The sequence below is a fragment of the Coregonus lavaretus genome, assembly GCF_964263955.1.
Source record: "Coregonus lavaretus genome assembly, contig: HAP1_SCAFFOLD_1467, whole genome shotgun sequence".
NCBI lineage: Eukaryota > Metazoa > Chordata > Actinopteri > Salmoniformes > Salmonidae > Coregonus > Coregonus lavaretus.
In genome coordinates this window covers 73,652-84,443 of record NW_028166752.1, presented here as the reverse complement: position 1 = coordinate 84,443, position 10,792 = coordinate 73,652, and the positions used below count along the sequence as shown (strand labels likewise).

The following is a 10,792-nucleotide window of genomic DNA, read 5'->3' as shown; positions in this document are numbered from 1 at the left end:
ATAGCAGAATCCACTAATTTGAAGGGGTTTTCACATACGTTGTATACATAACTTTGTATATATAGTGTACCAATATAACACTAATACAGACAATCATTCAGACAAAAGTCAATGTCCATTGCGTTTCATACTTGAGCTAGGCTTCATTTGGACTGAGGTGGTTTATCTTAACTTAAACTTCTTGTTCTTATCCTTTATTTTCATTTTACAATAACAACCTGGTTATCCACCAAAAGGTGCTACAGATTCAGAACGTCAAGTTACAAAAACGTACAGAATAATGTTAGGAGGAAACGCCAGTCTTCGCTCTGTGAACTCTTGTGAGCATGTACGCGAGTGTTAGCTGAGAACACCAGTCTCTATGCAGTTTTATAGGCTAGACTCCAAAAGTGTGTGTGTGAGAGTGCGAATGTGATAGTGTGTGTCAAAGTGTGTGTGTGTGTGTAGGATGATAATATGTGAGTTGCATGTTGACACCACTCTCTCTGTGCTGCTCTGTACTCATGCTTCAGTGTTCTTGGTAGCGTGGGGTCCTTAGGGGTTGGGTGTGGACCCTGAGGCTGGAGCCACCCCTGTCTTGCCTGCCAGGGTGCTGGTCTTGGGCCGCTTGGACTCTGGGGGCTGACACACAGGGTCAGTGGGGGGAGAGGGCCGTTCTGGGGGAATAAGTTGAACCAAAAGAGATGCATCAATCACAGGCAGAACACTGGACTGGATAAAACAAACAGTTCTTAGGAATAAGATTTCACATAATTTAGTATACTCAGATGTTAATTTTGTTTCATTAGTTGGGCTCTCAGAGGCAGACCCCATTACAAAGACCGGTAATGATAATACTGTCCATAGCCAATCGCTGGCCTTGTTGTAAAGTGCTTGGCCAATCCCGGCGTTAGTTGTTGCTGGATATACTGACCATGTTTGGCTTTCTCTGTGGAGGAGGGTGTGGTGAAGGCAGCTGGAGATCTGGAGACGAAGGGAGTCAGAGATATCCGTCTGAAAACAGAAGGTAAGAGAGCGAGAGAACTGTGACTTCGAGGGGGATTCTACCCGGCTCTTGAGTAGGTGGCTGAGGAATTAGTCCCATCTAAGACCACAGTAGAATTCAACATACAGCTATTATTCTATTAGTGTAGGCCTACATAAGAAACACTCCCACCTTATTTAGGATTCATTGATAAAAAGTAAACCTGCAAATAATAACAAATCGAACTTCACTTCTGCCCCTTCTCTCCTCATTCAATCTGTGTTTATATAGACTGATGTCACACACACGGCCCATCCATTGTCTGCCGGCAGCTTCTCAGGATAATCAGCATTTGATTAGCTGTGGGGGGTTCAACAAACCCTGAATACCAGACAGGGTTTTGTTCTGACAGACAGTAGCTAATGACCAAACACACCGCAAGCGCTCTCATTATTTTGTCACACACACACAAAATGAAAAGTAATCTGCAGCATCTGAAAATCTAAGTTTACAAAATAATTCACAACCATTTCCATAAATGGAAACAGTAGGGGGAAAATGGTTCAATGTCCTTCCCTACACTAAGCATGCTGCCTGGCAGGTGCTCCCATCTCCCACCAGCCTCTCCCCATCTAACTGCTCCTTTCCATCCAGTGATGTGGCATATATTTACCTACCATAGTCTTGCATTAACGAGAGAGAGCGTAGCCTACATGCCGTGTGCTGCCTTTACATTCAGGCTAGCTCGTTTTAGCATCTAGGCTATAGCATCAAGCAGCATTACATTTACATTTGAGTAATTTAGCAGATGCTCTTTTCCAGAGCGACTTACAGTTAGTGCAGTCATCTTAAGACAACTAGGTGGGACAACCACATATCAAAGTAAGTAAATTTTTCTTCAATAAAGTAGTTATCAGCAAAGTCAGTGCTAGCAGGAAAAGTGAGATTTTTTCTCTTTTTTACTGAGATCAGGATTGTTATGAGATTATGGACCAGGGGCAGCCATTACAGCGAGGAGGGTTTCATCCATCCCTTGATTGTAGCGGTGGCTCACATAATGAGGGATTCAACCAGGATCAAGGTACATTTTAGCATGCAAAAAGCTACTCACACTCTCACATTATACACGCACCAACTCTGACTCACAGGCATACATATAAACAGAGACAGGTAAAGACACACACAAACACAGACACACAATGGTCTGTGGATAAAAAAGTAATGACATGATCCATGACATCTTGTATTTGTGCTCTTACCTGGGGGCGGGTCCTTTAGGGGTGCTGGGGCCCAGGGTTTTACCGCTGCTGCATTGGGCCTTTGGGGTGAGGCAGGGCTGGGATATAGAGGGGGAGAGGGGGGTGTTGGGGGTAGAGGGGTTGAGGGGGGTGTTGGGGGTAAGGCTAGGCTGCTGGGGGGTGGCGAGTGTGCTGATGCTGGCTGTGGTGGGGGTTTTGGGGGCACTAGCAGCAGGCGCTTTGGGGGTGCTGGGCTTGCCCCACCCCTCCAGGGTGTTGAGGGTGATCCTACGGGGCTGGGGCTTGGCTTTGCCAGGGTTCTTCTTCTCCTCTCCTCCAGGGGCCAGAGGAGTGGCAGGGGAGGTGAGGGAGGAGAGGGGGGTGCTGGGGGCCTCTTTAGGGTTGGGGTGAACAGGGGCGGTGCTCTCTGTGGTTTTGGGGACAGGGGACACCGTGCGGGCCGCTGCAGCCTTCTTGCCCTTCTTTTCAGGGCCGTTGCCAGGGGTGACGACCTCCAGGACGGGGGGCTCCTTGAGGGGGGTGCCCAGCTCGCCAGGGGAGAAGGACAGGAAGGAGCAGTAGCCGTCTGTAGACGACACCGCCAGGAAGGAACCGTCTCGAGACCTACAAAAGGATATGACATCACTAAAGAGACTGGGTGAAAACACCACAGACTGGAACAATGCCACACAACAACAACAACAAATTAAACAGTAGTTAGAAGTTACCCCTAAACACTGATACAGGATCAGATATTGTTCAGTGCAGTTTAGGATTGGGAGTAGTAGGGTCATCGGATCCTAAATCTGTGGTCAAGGAATCTTCTACCTCAAGCTCATCAAAAACACAGAAATAGAAGATACAGTATCTGCCTCAAGGAAGAGAGTGTGTGTGTGTGTGTGTGTGTCTGTGTCTACCAGGTGAGGTCGCTGAGTGTGTGGTAGTGGAGGTTGGAGACGTAGCCGAAGGGTAGGGTCTGCTGAGTGTCATAGAGGAAGATGGAATCCTCGGAGGCCACAGCAAACAACAGTCTGTAGGGCAAGCCAAACGTGTTGGGCAGGGGCTGGGCACTGCCATCTGGGGAGCAGGGAGAGGAGTGGGGAGGAGGGAGAGAGAGGAAGGGAGTTAGCTATCCTTTTATATCTTGGGTAATATAGTTTGCTGAATAAATGAAATATATAAATGAGTAATAATCAGTAGAAGAGCTGTGTGTCTTTACCCTCTCCCTTCTTGGTCCTCAGCTCAAAGTAGACGGGGCAACAGCGTACAGCCAGGGTGGCTTTAGCAGGGCAGGGCAGGTGAGCTATGGGCCTAGGATGCATCCAGTTTTACACTTACTCTGATACAGTCACAGATACACACTAAGAGAGCAAGACCTTTTAGAGCTCGGACGATAAACTGAAAATGATCGACACTGATCACTTATTGCAGGCATTTGGCTGATATCGTTCATTACGAAATGTGAAGTTGTAAATTAAATGTTTGCTAATATGGGTGATTGTTAATAGGACAATTGATGGCTACAACCATCAAACTAGTAGTAGTAGTTTTAAGGATAATTATTTTTTTGTTAATGGTGCACATTAATGTTATAAACGTATTGTTCTCGCATCAATTCAGGCAATTTATGGCAATATGGATGTTAGTCCATATCACCAAGCTCTAAGACCTACAGTAGGGCAGTGGTTCCCAACTCCAGTCCCCGGACAAGCACACCTGATTCTACTTGTCAACTAATCATCAAGCTATCCAACAAAATGTGTGTTGTTGGGGGTACTGGAGGATTGGAGTTGGGAAATACAGACCTAGAGCAACAGACCCAGAGAGAGCAGCTAACTCCAGACCTGGACAGTTTCAGTTCAATTAATCTGTATTGTCCACAAAGGGCTATTGGTTGGCAGCAGTTACCTCTTGAGGCTCTTCCTGGAGAAGACGTAGGTGGTGTTGGTGATGTTCTCCCCTGCCTCCACACACCCCGCTACAGAGAGAGACAGAAAACAGACAGAGGAAGGGGGGGGGGCACAGAGCGGGACACAGAGAGGGACACAGCAGTCAACTAGCTAGCTAGGTAGCTGTTTAGCTTTCTAGCACATTCACTAATTTGTTTGTAAACAATTAACAAGCTACCACATGTTCTTGTCAAATTGTCAACAGAGCAGCTAGCAAGCAACAAGATATGCAAAATAATTTAAATAAATCAGATTTGAACATTCAGACAAGTCGCATGGCCAAGAATCAGTTTTGTATCCGACTTCAAACCACCTACGAAGGTGGTTTAAAATGTGGCTTGAAATATCTGAATCCATGTCTGTTTTGGCTGTTCAGACTGCAGGAAATAAAACTGATTCGAATCGGATGCAGAAAAATAGTATTTGAGTCACTTCAAACTGCCAATGTGAACAAGGCTTAATTGTTTCTGTGTGTGCGGGTGCGTGTTTACCTGGGGCGAGCAGGAAGGAGCCGTCCGGTGTGAAGGTGAGGCGTCTGAAGAAAGACCTCATGCTGTCGTCATGGAACATTCGGTACTGTTTCACCTGCTCACAGACATTAATGAATGTTCGGTGTGTGTATGATTGTGTTTAGTGTCAATGTAAATTGTGTGTGTGTGTGTGTGTAGACGGGTTGGTTGTTTAGCAACAAAACTGACACATACGGGGCAAAACAGACGGAGTTGGCTTAGAGTGTTGACAACATGTAAGCTATAGTTCGTCTCCAATGTTTATTGTAAAACATAAATACATTGGCACAATGAGCACTTGCCTCAAATACATCGTTACAGTTGTTGGTTAGCTAGCTACCGAAGTTTAGCCATATTAGCATTGGCATGAAATCAGTCAAAACACCTCAAAACAAGACATGGTATCAAGAACAAGATGAAACTGGCTGAAGCAAGTCACTTACGATTCCCCACATGGTAGCTTCTTGTCATTGTTGGTAGCTATCTGGCTATGCAGAATCACAACAGACTTCTGCCCCATTGAAGCATGCACATGGTTTTCTTGACGTTGTCAGCTAACCCATCTATGGGAGAACATTTGTCCACTCAGCTCATACTGACCTCTCCCTCCGCAGCTGATCCAGAGCTCATCTTACTGACACTGTAGGCCTTCCTCCTGCTCTGAGTACTGTACACACGCATCACCCTGAGGGAGGGAAGACAGTCAGATTATCAATCATATCACATTGTTTAAGAAGGTTCAGACCTTATCAATCTACGAGTCCATGTTGGTTCATTGTTTACGTATCATGTTAGTCCCACTGATCACTGATAAAAGGAGAGACAAAATGGCATCTTACGGGAGACCAGTGGCTGTGTGTGTTGTGTTCCTACCTGTCACAGCTGAGTGTGGCCACATACTGGCCCAGCGGGTCCCAGGTCACTCCCTGCACATAGCTCTTATGGTCGTTAAAGATGCACAGCTTCTGACCTGAGAAATACAACAGTTATTACCTGTGTTATACTTATTTCTGATTGGCATTCTAGAGCATGCATTATTTCCCTATAACGCTCGGTATATTTGCACGGTATAAATAAATGGCTATAGTTCATTCTTACATGTTCTATGTTTGAGCTGCTTTTGAAAGCAAAAGCTGAATTGAAAACATTATTGCCATTTTCATAATGGCTTTCTAGGACTGATGGTTTGGTTAGCTAAACTAGCAAGTCTGGTTGTTTGGTTACCACAGCAACTACTGTAGCTATCTAGTAAACTTGCTCTCCACTTCAGTGGATGTTGAACACATTTCTAGTGGCAAATGTGTTAAATTATAGCCATGGTATAAAAGGGATAATCAACTCGGGGCTCTATGCGTTCTCTGGAAAATAATGCAACTCTGTGGAATGTCAGTTACACTCCGCTAGCGCATCGTGGAACACACCTTCCACGTTGTTCATTATTTTTCATAGAACGCATAGCCCCTCATTGATTATCCCTTACTGAATAACATCCACACACACACACAATATAGACAACACAGAGGTATACAGTTGTGGCCAAATATTTTGGAACCCTTGCAGATTTCTTAAATACTAAACTTTAGGCCACCACACCTTATTGGTGCCAATAATTTTGTCCATGCCATGTCTTTATTTTCTAAATTAAAAGTTTTAAAAAAGTTTACAAAAATACTATTAATTCTGCAATGTTGAAAATCCAATAAGGTGAGGAGACCAAATGTTTTTCTTCAATTTTAACTTTAGAAGACATAGGGAATTATTTAAGAAAAGTGCAAGGGTGCCAATATACAGTATTTGGCCGCAACTGTAACTGAATAGACACGTCTTACCCTTTGTTACATCCCACATAATGGCAGTGTTGTCCACAGAACCAGAGACCATGAAGTTCCCATCCCGGGTCCAGCTGATATCATACACATCCTCAATGTGTCCCCTACAAAACACAACACCATTTAAACAATGCACACACAAACAGTCACGAATGTGATTATGAAGTAATACACAGGGAGGGAACAATGTATTATAGATAAGGGGAGTGATTAAAAGGGTCTCACCGCAGGGTCTTGACCACGCTCCAGCTCTCCTTGTTGAGCTGACAATCCTCCTCCTCCTGGAACGACGGGGTCTGCTCAGGCTCCTTACTGTCGTTCAGCTTCCACAGCAGGATGGCTGAATCTGTTACACACAGTCATCAACACACAGTCATTAGCACACACACATGGAACAACATAAACTGTGGACTGAGTATTTGTTATCAAAGCAGTCTACAACAAGCTAAATTAGCAGATGAAGTCACTGACGATGGAAATACTCGCACATATTTTGTGCAGGAGTAGAGACATGTCGTTTTCTCACTGTCTATCGGTGTATGCGTCTGCACGAGTTTCAAAGTGAGCCATGCCACAAGACAGGGCGCGGGAGACATGCTCGCGAATGGATTTAGAATATTGATAAGTGGCAGTTGGGACATCGAGTGTGCATCGTCTCAATGCTCATTTTGGCCAAGACACTTGCAGACTCGAGTGATCACTATCGAACACATCAGCAAGTGGCCAATATATAAAGTGTTTAGGGGCCAAGTGTTCGGTTTGAGATTCTGCCTAGCTATGACTTGAACATAGTAAAGTACAAAAAAGACATGCACTCATTACTGTAAGTTGCTCTGGATAAGTGTCTGCTAAATGACTAAAATGTAAATATAAATAGCGTATTATTGTTCAGTGTTGGCATCAATTGATTACAATTGGAGATGCTGATCACCCTTGTTCCATTTTATTTGTCAACTATGCTATAGTTATATTTGCTATATATGTTATATCTTTATGGCAAACCATTTTCTGTCATACAGATGCAGTCAAATATACTGGCACGTGGCACCAATGATGTACAGTGGGGAGAACAAGTATTTGATACACTGCCGATTTTGCAGGTTTTCCTACTTACAAAGCATGTAGAGGTCTGTAATTTTTTATCATAGGTACACTTCAACTGTGAGAGACGGATTCTAAAACAAAAATCCATAAAATCACATTGTATGATTAAGTAATTAATTTGCATTTTATTGCATGAGATAAGTATTTGATACATCAGAAAAGCAGAACTTAATATTTGGTACAGAAACCTTTGTTTGCAATTACAGAGATCATACGTTTCCTGTAGGCCTTGACCAGGTTTGCACACACTGCAGCAGGGATTTTGGCCCACTCCTCCATACAGACCTTCTCCAGATCCTTCAGGTTTCGGGGCTGTCGCTGGGCAATACGGACTTTCAGCTGCCTCCAAAGATTTTCTATTGGGTTCAGGTCTGGAGACTGGCTAGGCCACTCCAGGACCTTGAGATGCTTCTTACGGAGCCACTCCTTAGTTGCCCTGGCTGTGTGTTTCGGGTCGTTGTCATGCTGGAAGACCCAGTCACGACCCATCTTCAATGCTCTTACTGAGGGAAGGAGGTTCTTGGCCAAGATCTCGCGATACAAGTTCCCATCCATCCTCCCCTCAATACGGTGCAGTCGTCCTGTCCCCTTTGCAGAAAAGCATCCCCAAAGAATGATGTTTCCACCTCCATGCTTCACGGTTGGGATGGTGTTCTTGGGGTTGTACTCATCCTTCTTCTTCCTCCAAACACGGCGAGTAGAGTTTAGACCAAAAAGCTATATTTTTGTCTCATCAGACCACATGACCTTCTCCCATTCCTCCTCTGGATCATCCAGATGGTCATTGGCAAACTTCAGACGGGCCTGGACATGATTGACCGTCATCTTGAACTTCTTCCATTTTCTAATAATTGCGCCAACAGTTGTTGCCTTCTCACCAAGCTGCTTGCCTATTGTCCTGTAGCCCATCCCAGCCTTGTGCAGGTCTACAATTGTATCCCTGATGTCCTTACACAGCTCTCTGGTCTTGGCCATTGTGGAGGTTGGAGTCTGTTTGATTGAGTGTGTGGACAGGTGTCTTTTATACAGGTAACAAGTTCAAACAGGTGCAGTTAATACAGGTAATAAGTGGAGAACAGGAGGGCTTCTTAAAGAAAAACTAACAGGTCTGTGAGAGCCGGAATTCTTACTGGTTGGTAGGTGATCAAATACTTATGTCATGCAATAAAATGCAAATTAATTACTTAAAAATCATACAATGTGATTTTATGGATTTTTGTTTTAGATTCCGTCTCTCACAGTTGAAGTGTACCTCTGATAAAAATTACAGACATCTACATGCTTTGTAAGTAGGAAAACCTGCAAAATCGGCAGTGTATCAAATACTTGTTCTCCCCACTGTATATAAACCCTGGATTGCTGATGTTATGTATTGGCCATTGAGCTGCTTTGAAGCCACCGGTTGGCCATATTGGCACTCCTCAGTAGGATGTTGCAAGGACAAAATTACATGTATTTAATTATTCTTTAGGTGTAGTGGGGACAGTAACATTAGTCATGTCTAAAAATGATATTTTAAGGAAATTGTTTTTATATCTTTTTTATGTTTAGCTCACATAATATAATTTAAAAGTATGAATTAAGGTGTCTGTAATAGAATGAATGCGGCAAAGACAAATGCAGACATTAACAAAGCATTTCTATAGCTTCCAAACTATTTTTTACAATGGTGGGAGAGTACCAAGATGGAGGCATGGTGGCTTCAACACAGCGCCCTGATCAGTAATCTAGTGTATACTGTATAGGCTATAGAGCATTGATTGGCACCCTTGCACTTTACAATGGAGAAGAATGTTCTGTTTTATCTTTTTTAAACCGTTTGAATGGCAATTCTTACCCTGTAGGCACCTGCAATGTATCACAGATTTGATTAATTACACAGTAAATGAGAATAATTACCTCTAACCAAATTAATTCTGATTTTGAATAATTTCAGCTTAGATATTTTTCTTCTCTTGGTCCTGTGCAGTTGTAAATCAAAGAAATACATGTATAAACATATGTTTTTTCAACATATTTTAGAAGAAATAGTGAATCATGCAAGGGTGGCAATATACTGCATCTAATCACATCTTTATATATTACAGTCCCGCTGTGTTGATATATACGTTTACTACGTCGAGACCCACCATCTCCTCCAGATGCGAGCAGCTCGCTGTTGGGGCAGAAGCGCACCACGTTGACAGCCTTGGTGTGCCGTGCCAGGTTGGACAGGAAGTCCACCACAGCCTTCCCATCAGGCCCCATCTCCACACGCCACAACTGACCACAGGAAGTGACATCACACATTACAGCATCACACAGACCCACTACACTCGTTAGGTCATTGTCTCTCTTAATAGCATATCACCATACAATGCATTATTAAATAGTTCCCTTACTAAGCTCTCTCTGTGTGTGTGTGAGGCACTCTGCTAATGCATACAAAGTGTTCACAGTGTGTGCGTGTATGTATGTGAGAGAATGAACGATAGAGAGCAATAGAGAGATATAGAGACTGGTCTCAATTCCAGATTGGACCCTTGAAACAACCCCAGAGAAGGAATGATTAAACGACAATGGCGGTGTTGTTTTAAACAGATAACGTTAGTAGCTACTCACCCTGACAGTGGTGTCCACTCCTGCTGTGGCCAGCCTGTGTATGCAGCCCTCAGAGTTGTGCTGGAAGTCCAGACTGTAGACAGGCTCTTTGTTGTGCCACGCAATCTCACATGTTATCACCTTCATCTTGCTACTAAATACAGGCAGAGTAGCTAACAGTAAAGATGTCATAGCTACAGAGAGATACTAGCTAGTTAGCTAGTTACAGCAACTGAACAAACAACAGCTGTTGTGTTGTTGACACCGACAGTCACTTGCAATACATACTGAGAAGGCAGTGGAGAAAGTTGGGCCATTACCAACTTTCAAATGCTTATAGTTACATTCATTGTTTTAAAGAGTTAGCTTGGTAGCTACTGGTTTGCTTAGTAAAGCCAGGGCCAAGTTAGGTTAATTAGTTAGCTCTGTGAGATGAAGTACACCCACTTGCGAACACACATGAACATTTATGTTATATTAAATATTTCATTATTCAGATATGCATTTATCTCTGCCTACCAGTTTTTTCCACTGTTTAACTTTTCTGCTGCGTCCCGCGAGGAGTCGAGTAAACAATCAGAGAGCAGCGAAAAACAACATTGCTTTCCCGCGTAGAGTT

General features: G+C 43.7%; 1 protein-coding gene across 1 annotated transcript; it reads right to left on the bottom strand.

The window, feature by feature from the left end:
• Positions 1-207: 207 nt before the first annotated feature.
• LOC311114348 (chromatin assembly factor 1 subunit B-like) lies at positions 208-10,780 on the bottom strand. Its single transcript, XM_084189611.1, has 14 exons — positions 10,693-10,780; positions 10,195-10,327; positions 9,723-9,855; positions 6,715-6,835; positions 6,490-6,593; positions 5,534-5,630; positions 5,261-5,345; positions 4,643-4,736; positions 4,111-4,180; positions 3,422-3,513; positions 3,120-3,279; positions 2,224-2,826; positions 914-993; positions 208-656 (listed from the first exon to the last, which is right to left on the bottom strand). The coding sequence occupies exons 2-14, from the start codon at positions 10,318-10,320 to the stop codon at positions 535-537; spliced, it is 1,887 nt and encodes a 628-aa protein (XP_084045737.1). The 5' UTR covers positions 10,321-10,327; positions 10,693-10,780; the 3' UTR covers positions 208-534.
• Positions 10,781-10,792: the final 12 nt, after the last annotated feature.